Raw genomic sequence first — 24362 nt, 5'->3', positions numbered from 1 at the left:
TTTAATTAAGTCCTATGCAAATCTGAAAGCAAATTTTACATATCATCATCATGACCTTAATTTTTTTAACATTTTTATTTAAGATGACAATGTATTGAGTAAAGCATCTATCATTTGAATCGTATTATTTTCCTTAACAATGCAGTCAGTATAGATTATAAGTAACAGTGTGGATAGCATACATCTCTGCTTTGCACCCAATTTAACATCAAATATCCTATACATCCTACTGTTTCATCAATTATGCAGATTTAATGCTTTGAAAAGTGTAGAGTGCAAAAAAAACATATAGCGTACCAAGGAAACACTATATGTTTTTTTTACACTCTACAAAAGCTTTAATTGAAATACTAACATATTACATAATAGATACTATTATAGTAGGTACCACCATATAATAATAATAATATAAGACCATGATTTCTCAATTTTTTAATAGTAGTCTTACACATTAGAGGTCTCAAAACCTATATCACAACAGTAACATCTCTAGACAAACGGGCAAATAGCTAAGGAGAAAGATGAAATCTATTAACAAACTTCTTGAAAACATGGGAGTAGTATTCATTGCAAAAAACAGTATGGGAAAGGCTATTCCAAAAACAGAAGTAGATGAAATGATAAAAGATAATCGAATGTGGGTTCAATAAGTTTGAAGTGGAAATATGTGTAGATGTCACAGAGTGGCTACTCATGTTCTTGAATAATTACGGGAATGATGGTGGTCAGTTTGAAGGAAAACCATGAAAGTACTGTAAATTAAAAAAAAAAAAAAGGATGGGGGAGGTATTGCAGAATCAGAATGCTTATAAGAAAGTGAAAGAAAGTATAAGAAAGATCTATGAGAGAAAGAGTGGGATCATTTATTTAGTCAGCCTGCCCATTTGTTTTAACGTAAAACTTTGGTTGTGGCAATACCAATTCAGTCCATACTTGGCGTTTCTTTATTTTTCCCTTTAATAATTATTTCTAACAAGCTAAGTACAGGCCAAATTAAGGATGCTTCTTTTTTCTCCTTCTAAAGATGTTTCCACTTGTCTCCAAATAGTCCTTGGTCTTCCTATTTTCCTATTTCCAATAGCCAATTTACAATTCTCAATGGCAACTGTTCTTCTCTCATTCTCTAAATATGTTAATGCCATTCAAGGTATGTGCCTCCACATCCTCTCCATGATACTCTTCAACCTCCATCTCTGTTCAAAATACAGCCACTCTCTGACTTGTGCAATACTTGACTTATGTAAATTCTACTTCACGTAAATTTTTGTCAGCTATGCAAACTTAAAAAAAATCATGGAAACATACTTTGCATTTCATATGAAATTAATGGAGGACCAGATCAGGACTGCAAAATTAAGTAGACAGCATAAATGCATAAAACTCCAGTAGATGGGCCTCTTGGTTGGCAATGATAATGAATTACAATAGTCAAATAAATGCTTACTATATGAATGTTATTACTGTTTCGGATCAGAGATCTGCAGTCATGCCATCAATGTTCTTTTTAACCACGTGTTGGTTGTCCTTAGTGGTTGTTTTATTCTTATTACAATGATGAAAGGAAAGAGATCTAAGGAGAATGCAAGTGGTGATAGTGCTAGAAAAAAAAATTGATTTAGGAATGAAGATGAAAATGATTAAGTGCTAAGCAGTTTCAATTTGAATGTGAGAGTTCTATTTTTACCGCCAAACGAAACTTCACTCATCCAATCTACGGATCATGGTGTTATTTTGAATTTCAAAGCATAGCATTTATGCACATTTTGCTCAAGCATTGTCTGTAGTAGATGGTGGGAAAAAAAATTGATGTCAAGAGACTTTTGAAAATCTTACATTTACTATGACATATTAAACATTAATACTCTGCGGACAGAAATTTCTAAAAATTGTTTAAATAGCATATGGAAGACAATATGCCCACAGCACATGTATAAAGTTTTCAAAAGCTTTGAAAAAGACAAATCATATGAAGAGGTTACAGATAAGACTGCAAAGCTTGCAGAGCTATTTCAGTTGCAGGTTGATGACAACAAAAACAACATGGAGGAGTTAATAGAGAAGGAAGAGAAGGAATTATCTAACAACAACTTATTGACATGCAAGCAGCAATAGTGAGAGAAGAAAATGCTGATGAGACTCGAGATGAACCAAATGAGAAGCAGATGCCTCATCAGCAGAGAGAGAGAGATGGCAATGGCATTTCATGAAATTGCATTGGCAATGACGAGGTTTGAAAAGGTAGATTCCGACAGAGATTCTTAAAAGTTAACTGAAGAGTGAATGATGAGCTTGCTTGCTAACTACAAAGAAATCAATGAAGCAAAGAAAAAAGTCACAGTCCAGTCATCCATTATTAAAGTATTCATTGTAAGGTTGAGTGGCTGACCTCTTTGTCTAAATCTCCATGGCCCTCAACCTCTGTAGCAGCATATTTATTAGCATTTTTGATTAAATGGTGTTTGTACTAGCACTTGTCTTAATCTTTTTACTGTGCATTTTAAAGCATCCTTTTATAATTTTTCCTATGCATGATATAAAAAAATTGAATAAATACCATATTTTTCGTCTTATAATGAAGCACCATTATATTGGACGCATCACATTTTTCATGTCGAATTTTTGGAAATAAAATATTCTTTGCAGTATAAGACTCACGAATTATGTATAAAATTTTTCCTGTAAATATTATATTTTTTTTTAGCCTGTGTAGCTTGGTGGAAGTGACACTAGCATCCTTTGCACTAGGCCATCCAAAGGTAAAACTTAAGTTCAAGTCTAGTCGTTGACTGCAGGAACGTTTTCTAAACTTCTCTTCCACTGGTTCCCAAGTTAGTCAATCTCTGGTATGGGCAAGAGGGCTTTTTTTCCCAGAAACTTAAGAAAATCAACTATAGAACCCACGTTATTTCAGATAGTAACATATCCAGTTAGGGTTAGGTACCAAGAGATAGCAGCACTTGTCTGACCATCTCTTCATCAATGCCACTATAATTAGTGATAGATAGGCCAGCTATCTCTGATTGGCTACCAGTGGAGATTGAACTTCCTCAGTCTCCAAAAGCTAAACATGTTAAAAGGCCTCGCCTACTCCCTATGAGAGAATAAACAATACCTGATTTATTTGTTTATTTTATTAATATCATTATTTTAAATTTTAATACATGTATTGTCCATTTATTTTCCATGATATTTTCATTTTTGCATGCAAGCATAAATAATTTCTCTTCATAAATCTAAAAGCACCACGATGCCGATCCTGTAAAATCAATGATTTCTTTCTGTCGCCAATAATTTTGCTCATTAAACAATAAATTACTGGTAATTAGTTTACGGGATTAACAACACAAAGTATATTAATTAAAGGCAACTTTAATGAATAACTTCTATATTTCGGCAACGTCACGTTGCCATCTTCAGGAACATAAAGATATGGTATGTATGGTATGTGCACGCAGGCACTAACAAAAGCAAATGAGGAAGAAAGCAAGAAACTAATATTGTTCTTAAAGTCCTAATGGTGCCCTCTGGCAGGCTAATTTGGTTGTCTTGGCCGTTGGGCTGACGTTCTCATAATGTAAGTCTCCCAAATTTGGGGTAGTTTCATGCACCCAAATTTGTTGAGGTTTGGAACGTTTTTTAGAGCTGCTGATGATTCCTTGAATAATCTTTTGTACTTAAACTTGCTGCGGTGTATTATTTTAGTTTTCTTCCAACGAATTCTATGGTGGGTATCTAAGGCATGGTCTGCCAGCCCAGAGAAGCTGTACTGGTGAAACCGGATGTAGTCTTTGTGTTCTGAAATCCTGATATTTGTTGTCCTGCCTGTTTGGATAAAGTAGGACAATTTGCAGCTGCAAGGGACCTAGTATACACCAGGTAGGTCTAGGGGAAGTGGTTGGTCTTTGGTAGAGCGGATAAGGGATGCCAACTTTTTATATGGTCTGTAACAAGAAGTAAGGTCATATTTTTTGAGAATATTGGTTATTTTCTCAGAGGTGCCCTGGATGTAGGGTGATAGATTTGGTGTAATCTTTATTGTGGAGGGGGGAGGGGTTATAGCCATTGGCTAAGAAAGTGTTGAGGATGTGGTTTAGTTCAGTGGTTAGGGCCTTGTCATCTGAGCAGATTAATTTTGCCCTGTTATATAGTGTTTTTATAACCCCATATTGTTGTGAGGGGGGGGGGAAGGAGATTGCTGGTGAATGTATCTGCCAGTATGGGTGGGTTTTCTGTAAACAGAGAAAACCAAAGATCCATCAAGCTGGCAAGTGATTAAAGTGTCTAGGAAGGGGAGGGTGTTGTTTTCCTCTTTTTCTGAGGTGAACTGGACTCTGGGGTGTTGGTTGTTTAAGTGTGTTAGGAAGGTGTGGAGTGTGTCTGAGCCATGTGGCCAAATAGCAAACACATCATCCATGTAACGAAGCCAAATAGTGGGTTTTTGTGGGGCGGAGTTTAAGGCTTTCTCTTCAAAGGTCTTCATAAAGAAATTTAAGTCATTAAAAAGGTTTTATAGGAATGACACTGAAAACTGTTTTCAGTACATGGCAAGAAGGGAGAGAACAAGGCATCATCAATAGAAGTTGTATAAGCGTGCAGACAGCAAGGGAGTTGAGGACTAGATTTTCAGATTGGAAGGTGGTGAATGGATTGTCAGAGGTCGTTGTGAATGCTTCATCAGTGAATGAGTTTAAGGAGAGGTATGACAGGTAAATAATGGTGCTAGTGTGTGAATAATTGATCACCCACAATGAGTCTTCTGACTCCATGGAGATACCTGTATAATAATATTATTATTATCTGACAGTGCACAATCTTGAAAAATTAGAGCATACTTTCCTCCCCTCAGCACTCTGGATTAAAAAAAAAAAAAAAAAAAAAAAAAAAAAAAAATACTGCAAGTCTTTGAATCCCACAAAGCTATGATTAGTAGAATCCTTTTGCTACCTTCTGTATTTTCTATTTGAGCACAATTTTGGAATGATTCCCTGAAGAAACTGAAAAAATTTCTGTTTGCATTTTTTTAATAGTATTCTCCTCTCCATTGATCATACAAAAGGATGACATGCATAAATGGGAAGAAGTTGAGGAGCAAGAAAAAAAACATTCTGATTTGAAAATCTGCAGATTGTACTAATAAGTACTCAAAATTATATACAGGCTCTTCAAAGGACTATAATAGAGAGAATGAAAGAAGAGGAAGAAAAATTTGTTCTAAGAGAAGCTGAACCACAATGGGTTGGTAACAAGTCATTACACATATTGTGCACCTTTCTGCTCTCCTAAAATCTGTTTGACTGATTTTAAGGTGAGAAGGAATTACTGATGCTAATTCTGTATCGTCTTCATAAGTTGTCTACTCATCAGGCATCTCTCCAACAGCACAGAAATAAGCTTTTATTCAGCCTGTTCCTACAAATGGAAATAAAAGTCAGCCATCAAGTTATCATTACATTGCCCACACCTGCATACTCTCAAAAGTGATAGAGAAGGTCATCAGCAATCAGCTTATTCATTACCTAGATATCCAATGGTTAAATGGTGATCACCAATATTGATTTTGCCATTGCTGTTTTATATATCAGACCTCATTGCTAACCTTATCCAACTTTGGACACATACCATGGAAAGATTTGAAAAATCCCTGAGGTCACTATTGATATTTCCAAGCCATTTGATCTGATCTAACATTCTCCTTTCCTCTAATTTTTCCATCAGTGCCAGAGTACCCCCAAGGCTCTGTACTTTCACCTACAATCTTTCTTCTATAGATCAATGATCTTCTCTCACTAATGTCCAATTCTATTCATAGCATTGCTGATGAAAAGGCACTCAATTCCTCTTTGCTATTTACAAAACCTTCTGGTAATCAGATGACTCAAACTTTTGAATTTTAGTGAATTTTAATGCTAACAAAACGCAACCTGTCTTACTTTCCTAGGAGAAAGACCATGCCTAACTGTCTCTCATTTTTGATAATCAAGATCGGTTTCTCTTTTTTGGGCTGATTTTCACATCTAGCTTATCTTGGCATAAACACATTCATAACCTCTTCAAATTCCAGAAAAAGCTTTGTATTTGTTTTGTTCTAAAAGTTATGTCACTTCTGATCAACTCCTAACACTTTTTTAAATTCCAAATCTGCTTAACCTTAGAATATTGTTTTCACATATGAGATGGTGCACCAAAATTTGCATAATAGCCTTCTGTTGTTAAACTTTGTTGCACTGCTGATATTATTCCAAATTTTGTTAAAATTAAAGAAACCATCCAGTCGCATTCCACTGAGATTTATGAAAAAACAAACAAAGTATTGTTAGTAAATCAAATATGTGAAATGAAAAACCATTTTTATTTAAATAATGCTCAACTTCTGAAAGTTGAAAATACTCTAAAAGACATTCTTAATCAAGACAATTTTGAGTTTACTTCTCATATTTCGCTATCCTCGGGAAGATGAGCACATTTCATCCATAAAACTAGTTTAATTCGTAAGTTTGAAATACTAGAAAAGAAACCACCACAACATTCAACCAATAACTTAGTCTAACTGCAACAGCTGGGTTATAAATTTAACCAATAAACCACTAACAAATGATAAACTAATTTTATCTAAATGTCCTGATTTTACTGTTTCCTTGACATGTACCTTACTTACATGGTCAATCTAGAAAAAAAGGTATCAGAGAATCATGTACAGATGAAGCTAATAAATTACATTTTGAGATTGCCCAAGTTTTATACAAAGCAAAACTACTCCCCTTTAAATATATCCTTCTCAGAAGTACAACCTTTTTGCTACCTATGCCAGAACACCAATATTGTCATCACAAAAACTGACTAAGGTAATGCCACTGTTGTCATGAATACCACCAAGTATAATCATAAAATTAATATCTTATTAAGAGATAGATCAACCAACAGTGTTATCAGCAGGGATCCAACAAAAAAGTAAAAACTCAATAAATTAAATAAATTATTAGGCAATATACAATCATGGAATGCCACCTACTGCTGAGAAGTTACAAATTCTTATGCATTTTAGGAAGACCATTGTTGCTGCATCTCAATGGTCTTCCTAAAATGCATAAGGATGGCAACCTACTACATCCAATAGTAGACTATATTGTCTCTTCAACTTACTACCTTGCAAAACATTTCTCTCCTTCTCTCTTGTCATTATGGTCAGTGAGATTCTGACCATACCTCTGGTATGGTCAGAATCTCACTGACCATACCAGAGCTTATATCAAAATTGACTTCAAAGAGAAAATAAAAGATCTACATCTGTCTAATAATGAGATTATGGTTTCATTTGATGTAGTCTCCCTATTCACCAACATACACCACAAGAGACTCTTCAGTTTTTACAATCTGATTTCCCAGAAGACATTGTCACCCTATTTAAATTTACCATCAACACAGGCTATGTTACATGGCATAATAAGTTGTTCAAACAGAAGGAACAGCAATGGGCATTCCTATCTCAACTAGCCTTAGCTGATTATTTTATTTAGAAAGCATTTAGAAAAAGGACTCTTTGACACTATATTCATCAGCTTCGTGTATGGTTACATTTTGTTGATGATATACATTTTCTCTAAGAACTGAAGTCAGAATTACTTCAGTTCTTAGAGAAAATGAACTCCTTGTACTCCCATATCAAGTTCACCATTGAACATGAATCCAATAACCAACTACCCTTTTTGGATACCATAATAATTCATAATCTCCCAAACATGATGAATTTCAGTTTATCAGAAGAATGTATCTGCTTTTAATGGCAGATACATTCACTCATCTTCCCAGCATCATTAATCACAAAATATGGGTATTATCAAGGTCTTGTACACAGAGCTCACACAATCTACTCATCTAATTCCCTTTTGTTAGATGAACTTAATAAAATTAAAAGCAATCTGAAATGTAATTGATACAACAAAATTACCATTCAAAAATTATTGATAATTATCATCCTCTATGATGTGAAAAGAATTTTAATATCCTACCTTAAAGGAACCATGGAACAAATAGCAAAGGATTCTTCATAAATTCACTAGGCACAGAGTTCTTTGGAACCAAACAAAACTTATTTATTCCAAAGTTCAAATTTGATCGCCTTTCCCTTGAAACTTGTTAAATGCTATGAAATCATAGCATTTCACAAGTTTTCACATTTCACAGACTGTATACCAATATCCAAGTTTTAGGAAGCAATCACTATTAACCCTTTAACTGCTGATTTTATATTCCACTGACATTGTCCCATGTGCCGAATTAATTTTGAAAAAAATTTATAAATAAAATCAATTAAAATTCTTACTGAAGTAAGAAGTCTGGATAGCATCATACATTCTTGATATACACTTGTTCACTCACAAAAATGGCAATAATAGTGTTTTAAAAAATTTGCATAATCAAGGTGTCCACTTGATTAAGCAAATTACACACATTAATTTATATAAAATCACCAGGATCTTCTTCATTTGAAGTACACAATTCACTTAACTCGGACAATTCTTCTCCCAACTCATTTGTTGTTAAGAATCATCAATTTGATCATCAGTAAGATAACACGGATATTTACTGGTAGATGCCATATTGTGACATCACGGAAATTCCCGCAGTCACGTGGTTTACGCATCGTGCTGCATATTATTATTATTATTTGTGACCCATCCAAGGAGTCCGGAGGCTCATCGCAGGAGGACCCCTACTGTAGAACTCAGTCTCCACCCGAACCTCTACTACCAATCATCCACATTAACGCCATCTACTGCCCTCCACCACAACTAGTATTTTTTGTCTGTAAATTATGTGTGTTCTGAGGGGACGATTTGTCGGTGTGCAGGATGAAAAATTGAGTTAAATCGATTTTTCATCGATCGAGTTAACTCGACCGTAGCAAGGTCGCCATTTTTTCCACACTTGAGTTAACCTGACCGTAGCAGTTAAAGTGTTAATTGTCCATAAGGTTTTTCTTTTTTTTTAATTAATAATTATTTTAAATAATTTTTTATAATTCAAATTACTATGATTGTTCCTTTGAACTCTAATAGTGTAATATCATATGCCTCAGCTTGCGACTGAGACATGACGAGCTAACATATGCATGATTTATGACTCATTATTCATCTTATTATTATTACGTAGTTTTTAATGTAGTTAATGGTCTTACTCATGGATCAAATATGTTGGAGTTTTTGAATAAATTCTATATAATTTTTGTTACATTTCTAAGCTATGGAAGTTATTTTAATAATGTAAGTAGAGGTTTCTGTGGTTTAGAAGTTCATAAGGCATATTCCGGTAATTGGACCACATTTTTTAATTAAGTTAAAATCACAATAAAGAAATAAAACCCGACAAGTTTCGTAAGTCGTTTGACTTACATCTTCAAGGGTAAAAGGTAAGCAAAAGTTAAAACAACAAAAAAGAGAAATTAATAGTTCATACTACACAGTTGTAGCCGTCTGACTGTGGCATATTTTTTATCAAAGCTGACCAAACTTGGTGTAGAATTAAGCCTTGGTTTTTATTGCATTGTGTTGGAATTCTAAGCATGTTTGCAGCTTCTTTAAATTTCCTAATGTAACAGTTTTTTCTATATAAGACATGTTTGTTTTCTGCCAGAGTACATTGTGGCTGGTGGAAGTGGTATGGAAAGCTAGACCTGATTTGTGTTCTCTTCTGTTTTGTACATCCTTTTGGTGTTTGTTCATGTGTATTTCCCCAGATCTTACTGTCTGTCCTATAGCAGACACCGCGAGAACAATAAATTTTATAAACACCTGATTTTTTAAAGGATGATGTGGAGGTTTCGGGGGATATAAAAATCTTGCAATTTTTTCCAGCAGCAGAAAGGCTACTTTGATGTTACGTTTGTTTAGTAATTTAGCCATCTTGTCTGTAACATTCTTGATATATGAAAGCGTGATGGCGTTTTTGAAATCTTGTTTCTGTGAGATGCTTGTAGGAGGTGTGTGGAGGATTTTTTTTGATAGTCTTAGGTTCATAACCATTTTTTTTGAGGATCTGTGTTAAAAATTCCAATTCTTCATTTTTCTGTTTTTCTGTGCTGGAAATATTATAAGCTCTGTCCCGCAGGGTTTTTATTAGACCAATTTTTTGCAAAGGGTGGTGGTGAGGCCGCATTAAGAAATCTTCCTGTGTTGGTGGGTTTTCTATATATTGAGAAAGAAAGTTTATTATCTTTTTTCATTGACTTCTAATAGGATGTCAAGAAAAAAAAGTTTTCTAAGTTCTTCTTGTTCTAAAGTAAATTTTATATTCTTATGTAAATTATTCAGGTAATCTTTGAAAGCAATGAGTTCATCTGTTGTTCCTGGCCAAATGATGAATGTATCATTTACATAGCGTAGCCAAATTTTTGGTTTTTTATGATAATTGATTAAAGCATTATTTTCAAAATTTTCCATAAATAGGTTAGCTAAAGCTGGAGAGGGGGAAGAGCCCATAGCCAATTCTTCTTTTTGTTCCCAAGGCTTAATTCTACACCAAGTTTGGTCAGTTTTGATAAAAAAATATACCTCAGTCAGGCTTCGGACATTATGATCGTGAACAACAGAACATGGCATCATCAAGCATTGTTTAAACTAGCACTGCTTTGAATCTGCATTCTGATTTTTTAATTTTATGAACAGTCAGACGGCTACAACTGTATAGTATGAACTATTAATTTCTCTTTTTTGTTGTTTTAACTTTCAGTTACCGTTTATCCCTGAAGATGAAAGTCAAACGACTTACGAAACTTGTCGGGTTTTATTTCTTTATTGTGCTTTTAGCTTAATAAAAAAATGTGGTCCAATTACCAGAATATGCCTTATGAACTTCTAAACCACAGAAACCTCCACTTACAATTAAATGCTCACAGTGAGTGCTTTTGGTATAAAGTTACTCAACTAGAGAAATTACATATTAAACATCAAAATTTCATCAACCGTCTTATATTCTTAATCTGATGCAGAGATAACGAAATCATACCTAAGTTCATCCAAACCAAGCCTGCATTCCATACAAATAAAGCTAACAGAATTTACTGAAGAATGGAACTAGCGATTCTGAGAGAAAGGATTTCAGCCACTAGATCAGAATTGACAAATTAGCCGAGATACATTTTCTCTACATAATGAGTTAGCCACATATCTTCCGTCCGACCTGTGGAACAACATAGACACCATCACATATAACAAAGCTGCAGCAATTTCTGATTGGAAGAAGCATACTTTAATCAAAAAATTTAACTTACTTCTTCATGAAAAACAAAAACACCTAGATTATTCCAAAGTAGTTATTAACCTTTCTTCAAGAGGCCTATCAAGAACCGAAAAAAATCTGCTCATGAAAGGTTTCAACTTTGCCTTAAAGCCATGTTTCCTACCAAAAATAACAAAAGGAATAAGAAATTTACCTGATGATACATCAGATCTCTTCTGCATACAAAGCACAGCATTACTATTGCAAAGAAAACTTCAAAGGAACCTTCCTTACACGAAATACGCATCCCTCAAAGAACTAAAATCGGACAAAAATATTATAATCAAAGAAGATAAAGGGAATGCAACAGTAGTTTTGAACTCTGAAAATTATAACAATAAAATGAAAACTCTTCTTGAAGAGTCTAATACCTATTGACCTTTAGACAGAGATCCCACATGGCGTGCTCACAATAAAACCAATGATCTAATTAAAAAGATGCCTAATTGGACTGAAGAACTTAAAAGAACTCTACAATCAAAACACTCATTAGTTCCAAGAATTTATGGTGTACCAAAAATACATAAGATAGGTATTCCCTTAAGACCGATAGTGGATGGAAGAGACTCTCAGACCTCTAATTTAGCAAAACATCTCACTAACATGATTTTACATCACACAGGAAAAGCATATTCTTTCATCAAGAACAGTACACATTTTATTGAGAAGGTAAAAGATATTTACATTGGACCTTCGGACATCTTAGCAAGTTTGGACGTTATCAGCCTATTTACAAATGTTCCAAGAAATGAAACTGTGAATCTCCTTGAAGACCTCTTTCTTCCGGACATCATAGATCTTTATAAACATTGTATAAATAATAATTTTTTCATGTATCAAGACAAATTTTGGGAACAAAAAGAAGGATTGGCTATGGGCTCTTCCCCTCTCTCTGACTTTAGCTAACCTATTTATGGAAAATTTTGAAAATAATGCTTTAATCAATTATCATAAAAAACCAAAAATTTGGCTACGCTATGTAGACGATATTTTCATCATTTGGCCAGGAACAACAGATGAACTCACTGCTTTCAAAGATTACCTGAATAATTTACATAAGAATATAAAATTTACTTTAGAACAAGAACTTAGAAAACTTCCTTTTCTTGCTATCCTATTAAAATTAATGAAAAAGATAATAACTTTCTTTCTTAATATATAGAAAACCCACCAACACAGGAAGATTTCTTAATGTGGCCTGACACCACCACCACCACCCTTCACAAAAAATGGGTCTAATAAAAATCCTGAGGGACAGAGCTTATAATATTTCCAACACAGAAAAACAGAGAAATGAAGAACTGGAATATTTAACACAGATCCTCAAAAAAAATGGTTATGAACCCAAGACTATCAAAAAAATCCTCCACACACCTCCTACAAACATCTCACAGAAACTAGATTTCAAAAACGCCATCACGCTTTCATATATCAAGAATGTTACAGACAAGATGGCTAAATTACTAAACAAACGTAACATCAAAGTAGCCTTTCTGCTGCTGGAAAAAATTGCAAGATTTTTATATCCCCCGAAACCTCCACATCATCCTTTAAAAAAATCAGGTGTTTATAAAATTTATTGTTCTCGCAGCATCAGGTCTAGCTTTCCATACCACTTCCACCAGCCACAATGTACTCTGGTAGAAAACAAACATGTCTTATATAGAAAAAAACTGTTACATAAGAAAATTTAAAGAAGCTGCAAACATGCTTAGAATTCCGACACAATGCAATAAAAACCAAGGCTTAATTCTACACCAAGTTTGGTCAGCTTTGATAAAAAATATACCACACTCAGACCTCGGACATTATGATCGTGAACAACAGAACATGGCATCATCCAGCATTGTTTAAACTGAGCACTGCTTTGAATCTGCATTCTGATTTTTTAATTTTATGAACAGTCAGACGGCTACAACTGTATAGTATGAACTATTAATTTCTCTTGGTTGTTGTTTTAACTTTCAGTTACCTTTTACCCCTGAAGATGTAAGTCAATCGACTTACATCTTCAGGGGTAAAACTTGTCGGGTTTTATTTCTTTATTGTGCTTTTAGCTTAATAAAAAAATGTGGTCCAATTATCGGAATATGCCTTATTTTAATATGTCTAGTGCATGTTCCATTAAAGCTATTAATTAGAATATTATACTGTTCAACCACAGATGCAAGAACCATAGCTGGCAGATTGTCAAGAGTCAATTCATGTTGAAGGGGAGAAAGGAATAAGGCGATGTGCAAATTCGTCACCAACACGCGAAATCATGTGCTTTATACGTAAAATTTTTTTGCTGTTGTACAAGCAAAATAGTTACCACTTTAAAAACTAGAATTTTCATAAAAGAAAAGTTAATTTTCCATCATATAATAATAAACACTCATCCCACGAAATGTTGATTACCCTATTATCTGAATGGATTCGCCTTCTTCCACTATTCATAGAAGTGTTGAGGGGTCTCGCATCTGTCGTCAGACAGCACTGTATCCAGAAGAGAGCCGTTTGATGATCCTTCTCTCAATGACTTCTTCTAGTTGCTTCCCCATAGAAACACTGTTTCTGCATTGTCTTTTTTTATAGGTATTTCCATGGATGCTGCTTCACTTACTGGCTACCACTGTCCGTCTGCTTCCTTCTAATTACATATGAACATGGGCAGCTGTTGGTCAACATTGATATATATATATATATATATATATATATATAAAATTCAGCTTCAGACTCACTGAACCAACTTTTCATCCACTTTATTCATTCTAGTCTACTATCTTTCTCCTTTGGAACAGTCTTCCTATTACTGTTTTCCCAAATGCATGCAACCTCCCAACTCTTCAAGAAACATAATAAAATTAGTTTAATCCTTTATCCAAGTGTGAGCAAACAAAGTTTGCACCTGAAAGTTTGTTTGCTCACACATGGATAAAGGATAAAACTAATTTTATTATACTCTAACCAAGTGAAAAATAATCTTTCAACATCTTCAAGAAACACATTGACAAATTCCATTCTACTTTCTAATCACTTGCCCACACATAGCATTGTTGTGTTATATATCTTGAGACCTCTCGTCTGTGAATTTTTGTAAAAAAAAAAAAAAAACATGGCTCATAAGGAATAAAAAATGCTAATTATGCATTTCAGTATGTTTTTCTAATATAAATTAATCCTGTATATTATTTTGCCAAATTTTACAATAATTTCTCGGATTTCATTTCTGTCCACTATTACTTCTAAATCGCTCACCTCAATTTCTTGCAATGCAGTCTCAATATATAATCAATGAAATGAGGTCTCTGTGGTAAGTTCTCTATTGCTATTTATCAGATGAGAACCATGTATAACATTATCATAAAAAGAACTATTTAATGACTAGTTTAATACATTCTGTCATGTACATTCTCAAATTTAATTACAAAATTACAAAAAGGTATTAACAGAGAAATTTCTAAATTAGTAACTGTTATACGAGGTATTTAATCTTAACCCAGATGTTGAATATAGCATCAACATGTCAGATGTTTGGCTCAATGTCATAATGCGTTGTGTATCTTTCATAGCCTAATTCACTGATATTCAGGTTTCTGATATATGCTGACCAAAGATAATTCAAGATGAAACCTTGTTTTTGTTACATTGGGTTGGACACCTTACCATTTTGGTAGCGTCTTTAAATCTGCAAACATAGATGTTGAATTCAGTGTGAGTTGCCAAAGTACTTGTTTTTCTTTAGTGGTATGAAATGCTAATCCTGATTCATGTGCTCTCTTTTCTCCACACCTTTGATATGTTCTTTGAGGCAGATTTCTATCAATCAAGCCATCTGGCCAACATAACAGACGATACATGCGCAGAAAACTATGTACACTCTTGGTCACTTCAGAGGTGAGTGAGGCTGTTTAGGCAATCTTAATATCAAGGACACTTTTTTTTGCAGCTGTGTGAAGGTGACATTCTTTACCCTACATTCAAAACAGCTGTATTGTGTGAGTAGTAAAAATATTCACACAATACAACTTAAAGGTTGCCTTCACATTGCTATCTATAAATCTAATTTTATATCAGTTCTACCCACAAAAATATTGGAAACCTATAACATGTTCAGTACCAATTTCATACATACTGATACATGCATTCTTGAAAAAGTTTTTTGTTTGCTTAGTTACACAAATTATAATAAACAAGAACTTATATTCTTGCTTTTATCCCTTATCCAAGAGTGAGCAAACAAAAGTTTCTGCATAAATTATCATTGTATGAGAAGGCTGCTTGTGGCTTTGCAATGACTTATTATTATTATTATTATTACGGGTATCTCCATGGAGTCAGTAGACTCATCGCGGGAGACCCAAACTAGCAAAACAATATCTGTCATATCTCTTCTTGAATTCATTTACAGACGAAGAGCTCACAACTAAGTCAGGCAATGAATTCCACTCATTCACCACCCTCCAGGCAAAAAACCTTGCTCTGACACCTTTGCTAACCACACTCTTCTTTAATTTCCAGAGATGACCTCTTGTTCTTCCATCACTATCACACAGCTGAAACATTTCCCCTGCATCAATCCTATAAAAACATTTTAGTAATTTGAATGTTTCTATCATATCCCCTCTTCTTCGCCTATCAACCAATCTCTGCAATCCACAAGCTATCAATCTATCAATGTAGGGAGCATTTTTTATATCACTCACCAACTTGGTCACTCTTCTCTGAACCCTCTCCACAGCCTCCTCATCTCCAGACTTTACACCAAACTGCTCTAATCCCATAATACACAGCATACTAACTTTCTTTCAGATGTGTATATTGCATATTACTATGCATCCTATGGGAAAGGTCACTACACAGACTGGTTTCAACCATTGAGATTGCATTGGTGGAATCCTTCCCATAATGTACAGCAACACACACATCTGAAAGAAAGTTTTTTGTGTATTATGAGCCACTAGGATAATTGGATGTAGAGTCATCTGCCTTCACTAAAGTCTGCATATGAAGTATCTTCATATGCAAACTTTTCATAATTCATATGCAAACTTTTCATAATTCATATGCAAACTTTGTTTACTTATGCTTGGGTAAAGTATTAAAACAGGAACAACTTCATTATAATTTGATGCTGCTTGTATAAGGAAAACATGACTTCTGTACTGATTTAGTTCTCAGTATCTCCTTAAGACTAGTATTCACAGAAGAGACCTCAATAAAGATCAAAACCACCTCTGTAGTGACTCTTTCCATAATGTATAGTAATACGCTATACATTATGGAAATATAGCTCCACATATATCAAGTTATTCAAGTTTTGAATAACTTGATATACGTGGAGACATGACTTTGAAAGTAGCATTGTAGTTAAGATATTTCACACACAAATGTTTGTTTGCTCACATTTGGATAAAGGATTAAAAAATATAAATTCTTCTTTATTATAAAATACATTCATTTTTTTCTGAAAATTCCAATCAAGGCAATATTGCAAATCTCAAATTTCATCATCTGTAGAATGCAATGACTAAAACAGCTCAAATATGTCTGCTTAGTAACTTAAAATGTTTCAATAAAAACCCAAATATCATGGCCCAAACATTGGCATAACTCACAATTTACTACTTAAATTTGTAATATCTTCATCCTAAGTATATATCTAACAGACTTTTTTGTAGGTGATTGAGTGCTTTTTCAGAATCTGGAACAATCTGCAGAATTCCAAACAAAAAACACAATAAAATACTTTTAAACAATACATTGTGTTTTTTTTTTCTAATATTAACTTAAAATTTTATTCAATGATTAACGAATATCTTCTAATATTTGGATGCATGATATTAACATTTATATAACATAAGGAAATTACCTTTAAGCAATTTTTTGACATCATTTACTTTGGCAACATCTTTTGCAGTTTGACCTTCTCCATTTCTAATAAACTCATTTGCATTATTTGCCAGTAACAATAAAACTAATTCCTGAAAAAAACACTTATATTAAATAACATTTTTGAAATAAGCAAACAAAACTGATATAACAAAAATTAACTCCATGTCTATATCATGGATGTATTCATAAATCTTGGCTCCATCACTGAAAATGAAACAAACTACAAAACCACATCACTTAAAAATTTAACTGCAAAAAACTACAGTTAAAATACACTCAAAATTCTACTATTAAAATGCACTACACATTTTTTTATATAGTCTCATTTGTAGGATTTTTATAAATCCTACAAATGAGAGGCATCAAGACCTAACATGACAGTGCTGTGTATAGGCAAGTGATAAGAGAGAGAAAAAAGGAATCTGTTATTGTTTTTTGAAGAGCTGCAGGTTATATTTACTGGGAAAAATAGTATGGGATATACTGTTCCAAAGGAGAAAAATGGAATGAAGGAGGAGGATGAGAAGTTGGTGTGGTGAATTTGGGATTGAACCATATAGGGATAGTGAGTAGCAGTTGCCTTGTCAACATCCCTAATGTTTGCTCATAAATGATAAGAGGAAAGTGGAGCAATGGTGGTAGTCAGTTCAGCAGAGCAGAACTGGCAGTTACTACCACTGTGTTCCCTCCCTGTGAATTTATAGATGTGTTGATATCAAAACATGGCACTATTAATTACTAGCCCATGTCATGAACAGAAATTTAGCAGGTACTAATCATATTATTAGTCTGCATTTTTGAAAATTATGGAGACAACTACCATGTTTGAATAAAAACTTTAGTTTAATATAACTAACATCTACATTCGACGTTTCGACCTTTATGTCAAGGTCATCTTCTGAAGCATACAACTATACACAGAAAACAAGCTACACTACAATCGAACTGGTTTGTTACAGACACTGACCAATCGCTACAACAATTGTTGGTCTGGCCCCTGGTGAAAAAAAAAAAAAAAAGATTATACATCAATGCTAGAGTCCTTGATCTCCCATTCTATTTAAGAGTCCCTGTCACTTAAATAGAATGGGAGAGGAAAGATTAGCAAAACAAGTGTTCTCTGCCAGGTTGGCAGGAAAACGACCCAGAGGAAGACCAAGATATAGGTGGATTGATACGGTTCAAAGTGCCTTAGACGATAGGAATATAAGATCTGATAATGTTGGAGTCTTGACAAGTAACAGACTGATTTGGAGGAAAATTGTAGATAGGAAGTTAGTAATGATGTAATTTTTTCATGTAGTACTGTCATATCCTGTACACCCCTTGAGGGTACATGGCAGGAATTTGATGATGATGATGATGATGCTAGAGTCCTATTATTAGTGTTATCTGTTGGTTGTAGAAATACATTGGGCACAACAACAAGTATCTATCTATATACATATATTAACATCATGTACATTCCAGCCAGTTGGTGTATGCGAATACTATCGCTTTTTTTTTCCCTTTTCCTGATCACTACTACTACTACTCCCTGAATAGAATACAATTCTGTTAACACACTCCCAAGCCAATCTTCATTTGCTCACTATCTCAGTAGACCACAGAAGATACTGGACATCTAGTTAGCAGTCCAGGTTATCTCTATGCATTCGTCACCAGCTATATACAGGTTTCCAATTATGTAGACTGAAACCTTATGTAACACCTGAAGTCATCACTATTACAACATTGTAATTATGGGAGTCCCTGTAGAGAGTGATTTGTGGGCTTATCATAATATGCCACTGTCTTAAGGCACTGTTATCTTATTATACACAATTTTCTAGAGACATGCCCTATAATAAGCAATGATCTTTAATTTTAAGAAAGTTCTAATCATTGCTCATAAGGTCTCATATGGAGATAGAGGGTTTTTTTCTCCCAGAAACTTGGGTTTTTCATTCCTCAGAACAGGCAAACCAGCCAGTAGAACACACGCAATTTACAGACAAGAATACTTAGAGGCATAGGAGTAAACCCTTATCTTCGTATTGCGGTTAGGATACTTGGAAGACCTGTGGGAGCCTAAGTGCCTGTTAAAGCCACTGATAGGATACTTCTAATTTGCTAAATTACCAAATTAGATACTGAATTATATCCGGTATCTAATTTGGATATAATAGATCCAGATTATATTCTGAAACAACACAGTAATATACATATACTGAAAGAGTTGTATGGATCTGTGTGTGTTAATGGGTACATGGTTATTTTGATAATGTATACCAAGACACAGGGCTCATCTTCCCCATCCCTTCTACAGCATATTAAGTGATGTTACTATGTCCAACAATAATGGATCATTATTAACAGTTTAGGAGCCCGAGGATTGTAAAACTTGAATGTGAAAGAGCAAATCGTTCCTAGTTGCAAGAAATGCCAAATTTCTTGCAACTAGGAAGTTGCAATTTCACTGGTTGGTGAAATACCAATATCAATCTTATTGGAGGCTGAACTGAAGATGGCTATTGCTGTTTTATCTCCAAAGTAAGGTCTCCAGTTTCTGCTTTCCTTTTTTCCACCCCACACCTATTTCTTCAGACAATGGACTTGCTGGACATGTATAACATACCATAATTAATTAGGGAGCTAGCAATTCCTCTTTCCTCCATTCAGAGGTACTGTAGCATCTCTGAATACTCTATGATTACAGTTCACAAAAACTACCCTAATTACATCATTCATGATGTTTTCCATAAGGAGGATGGGAAACAAACTTCTGTCAGGCACGATATTCCGTGATGAAGGTTCCTAAACCTTGAATATCCTCTACTTCTACTCCAGCTCAAGATTTCCTTGCATTACTCTGTTGCCTTCATTTGCTGTTTTTACTACTCTATTATTCAAATGACCATGATGTTGCTTGGATTATTATTTATTTGAGCACTGATTTTTATTGATTTATTTGAACACTGATATATACATTCAGTTTAATTAGCCAGCCAAATAGTAAGATCATCTTTCTTGGAGACTTCAATGTTCATAATTCCAAATGGCTGCCCTTGTCTCACTTCACAAATAAAGCTGGAAGAAAAACCAAACAATCTGCTATCAGTAATGATGTAACACTAATTATTCACCTACCCATCAGAATACCAGACAATCCTCATCCTACTGCCAACACTTGGACCTATTCTTAACCAGCTTTCCTCTCCAAATACACTACAGATGTTATTTCTCTTAGCAACTTTGACCACAACTTTGTTCATATTCCTTTTTCCCACATCTATTTTCAGCTTCATACAACAGCACTACAACAGTTCCAATTAGGATGAAGTCAAGGATTTCTACACCTCATTTCCATGGTCTAATTACCATATCAAACACATGCTCTATCCAAACAGAAATAATCTACAGTGGAATGAAGGCCTTCATTCCTCACTCCACTCAAAACTCCTATGGAAGCATTGGCCTGGTTGGCCAAGTGATTAGCATATCCACTCTCTAGCCAAGAGGCTGTGGATTCAAATCCTGCGAACCAATTATCATATGTACTGCTGTGAGCTGTGTCCTGGTGCAGTATGACCGTTGATGTCTTTGTACCATAAAATAAAATCCTATGAAAGTCCTGGTTCTCCAACAAGTGACAAAGCCATCCAAGATAAAAATTCAGCATCATACATGTTCAATGGCATAAATGAAAAATCCCAGTTCTAACATGACATATACTGCACGCTACCAACACTCCTATCCCAGTATCTCCCATAATGCAAAACACATAATGTATAACGTTATGCATTAAGGGATTGGCCACTTCATCAGATGCTAGATGAGTGTGACATCTTGTATAGATGATAAAGATGGATGTTAATTCTGGAGCATAATCTTTTAGTACAGTTGCACGATTCTTCCGGAGTTGGGGATACCAACACTCCTATCCCAGTATCTCCCATAATGCAAAACACATCTCCTTGCGAATATGTATAATGTTATGCATTAAGGGATTGGCCACTACCCAGACTAGTTTTGACCTTTATTGAGGTCTCTTCAGTGGGAGCCAGGTCCAGAGTTGGAGATACCAGGCAGAAGCAATAGCAAGGTCATCTTTACCTATAGGAGTTGCCAAAAGGTTTGCCACCTTTTTCTTTTTTTTATTAAATTACTCTGGATTTAGAGAAAGATGTTGAAAGTTTATTTTTCACTTAGTTAGACTATAATAAATTTAGTTTAATCCTTTATCCAAGTGAGAGCAAGACATTGCTATTGCTTCTGCCTGGTATCCCCAACTCTGGGCCTGGCTCCTACTGAAGAGACCTCAATAAAGGTCGAAACTAGTCTGGGTAGTGGGCAATCCCTTATTGCATAACATTATACATATCCACAAGGAGATGTGTTTTGCATTATGGGAGATACTGGGATAGGAGTGTTGGTATCCCCAACTCTGGAAGAATCGTGCAACTGTACTAAAAGATTATGCTCCAGAATTAACATCCATCTTTATCATCTATACAAGATGTCACACTCATCTAGCATCTATCCAATAACATGGAAGCAAGCTTTTATTCAGCATGTGCCTAAAATGAGAGATAGTCAGCCAACAAACTATCTGCGATCACTTCAATATTCTCAGAAATAACTGAAAAGGTCATTAATGCAACTTTTACCTGGACACCCACCAATTAATTAGTGATCACATATATTAATTCTGCCACTCATTCCAGGTCTCCAAGCTAACCTGACTTACCTTTGAACAAAAACTACAGAAAAATCTGGAGAAATTTACATAGTTGGTCTTGATGTTTACAAAGCATTTGCATGAGTCTAGCAATGTGGCCTTCTTATCAGTTTTCTCTTCTTAGGATGACTCACATATAGCTAATCCTGGCATAAACACATCACACCAGTAGCCTCCTTAGTTGCCAAAAAAACTTCTTTTTTGCACAAAACGTTATTTTTTTTTCTGCTGAACAACTTCCAAATCTGTGAAAACTTTAATATCTTTCTCACAACTGGGAGAGCACACCCAAAATCTCACTAAGAATGTTTGAACATAGCAGGAATGGCACCTTATGTGGATATAGTGCTTGAGAAATGAGTATGTGTACACAATAAAGTTCAGAGCCAGGTAGAGAATGAGAATAGTAATATTGACGATAAAAATATTGGCAATGCACTGGGTTTTCTGTATACAAAATGCTAGGGGCATTAGGAATAAAGAGAATGAATTTGTGGCATTGTTTGATTCAGTCTCTCCAAAGATTGTTCGAATCAGTGAAACATGGTTAACTGAGGAGAATGTTCTGACAGGGATAGAAAAGTGTATAGCATATTTCATCAGGATAGGAAAGGTAAGCATGGTGGTTGAATGTTACTCATGATAAGAGTTGAATTGTGCCTTCTCAGGGTGGAGAATCACAGTGGAAATAACACTAATGGCTTTGAGAGTGTATGGTGTGAGATGGACAAAATACACTATCCACCTATAACTGTCCGAACATTTTAGCAATTTACAATTGATATCATCAGGCAAACCTAAATATTGGGTATGTCCACTTTTGGCTTTGATCACCTTCTGCACCCTTTGAGAGAGGCTTTCCACCAATGTGTGGCATAAAACAGGTGGAATTGTCTCCATTCCTCCATCAAAGCAGCAATGAGCTCAACAACAGGTCAAAGACATACTGTACTGGGCCTAAATGGCTGCACCAATTCGTCCCACAGGTGTTCGATGAAGTTGAGGTCAGGACTCTGCGCATACCAGAGCAGTCGTTTAACGCCCATCTCTTCATACCATAACAGCTACAGCTTTGTGGCATGGAGCATTGTTGTCTTGATAGTAACATGAGTCCATTCCATAAAAACTTCACAGTGTAGGCAGCACCTGATTATCCAGAATATCAAGATACTCAGCTACCTTCATGGAACCACAGACAACGAACAGTGGTGCCACTCCAAACCAGGTGAATGAACTTCACACCATTACCCCCTACACCAAACTTTACTGTGGGTATAATACACTGTGGTAACAAGCATTCCCCAGGCTGCCTCCACACCCTGATATCAGACTGGAAATGGTGAACCTTCATCATCGTTCCAGAGTACCGTTTTCCACTGGTCAATTGTCCAGTTCACACACTCTTTGCACCAGGCAAGACAAGCCACCTGGTGCAAAGTTGTGATGTTCAGCTTAAGTGCTGCTGCTTTTCTGTGGAAACCCAGTAAACAGAGTTCTTTTCGTACAGAATTATTGCTCAATATGGTGTTAATGGCACTCTGGAACTCATCACAGATAGTCTGTGCCAAGTGTAGATGTTTTGTTACACCCTGATAACTTAAAAATGTGAAAATTTCAGTTATCATGGTGTAACAAGAGAAGAAATAAAAACCCTGTATAGATAACTAAGTAAGCAAGCTTCTTCCTAAGCAGATATCGTTAAGAGCCTTTGAAAGTAACGAATACAAAAAAAAAAAAAAGGAAAGAAAAACATGCTTGCATCCAAGTGAAAAATATAGCTGAAATTGTTTGTTGAACTAAATAAAAAAAAAAAAAAAAAAAAAAAGGAAGGGAATTTTATTACAATTGTGATATGATAAAATAAGGTTAAGTAAAGCAAAGAAGATTAGTCATAGGAATTTGTATGTGAGAGGTTTTTACACTTGAAATAAGAGATTAAAGATTCCAGTTAATTCTTAGAAAATTTTGGAAGGGGGATTAATTTAGTACAGATGACATAGAGGTTAGCTTAAACAAAAAACCAAAGCTCAAGGTCATAATTCCCGAAACGAGACTTCGTCACATGTCAATCGCGTGCACACGGACTGCATGATGTTTTGGCAGAAGAACGCTACTCTAATTAGTCAGTGAAATCAACTCCAGTATGGGGGGGGGGGAAGAAATTGAAGAAGGTGCCGATAGGGGTCACCGTATAAAATGGTTAGGAAACCCCCCCCAAGAGGCTTTTTTTCCTGAGAGTTTTCTTCACGAGTCTTCGTATAGGTCTCATGCGGTTTTCCTGAGTGACAGGTTAGGAGTTTTCTCCGTCCGACACAATAAGGAAACAAAGTGCGCAGGATTTTGATTCCGTGTTCCTATTGTAAGAAATGAGGGATGCCATTCAGTTAAAAGGAGAGAAGATAATGTCAGTATGTTTCATCGTCCAGTGATCGTAACGAGAGAAAGAAAATTCTATAAAGAAGTCAGTGCCCATGTGGTGAATTTCACAGCC

The 24362-nt window shown here is 35.0% G+C and overlaps 1 protein-coding gene across 1 annotated transcript in view; it reads right to left on the bottom strand.

Moving 5' to 3' along the window:
* Positions 1–24362, bottom strand: part of LOC150094636 (oxysterol-binding protein-related protein 1-like) — a 714206-nt gene that overhangs the window by 591673 nt on the left and 98171 nt on the right. Inside the window, exon 5 of the mRNA XM_090411347.1 lies at positions 17129–17240. Within this exon, the coding sequence (XP_090267473.1) occupies positions 17129–17240 (112 nt within the window). The remainder of the gene's footprint in view (positions 1–17128; positions 17241–24362) is intronic.

Source organism: Typopeltis vanoorti, chromosome 21, assembly GCF_054136105.1.
Source record: "Typopeltis vanoorti isolate ZY-2024b chromosome 21, IOZ_Tvanoo_1.0, whole genome shotgun sequence".
Lineage (NCBI taxonomy): Eukaryota > Metazoa > Arthropoda > Arachnida > Uropygi > Thelyphonidae > Typopeltis > Typopeltis vanoorti.
The sequence above is the reverse complement of the archived record's forward strand: the minus strand, read 5'-3'. Positions and strand labels throughout refer to the sequence as shown.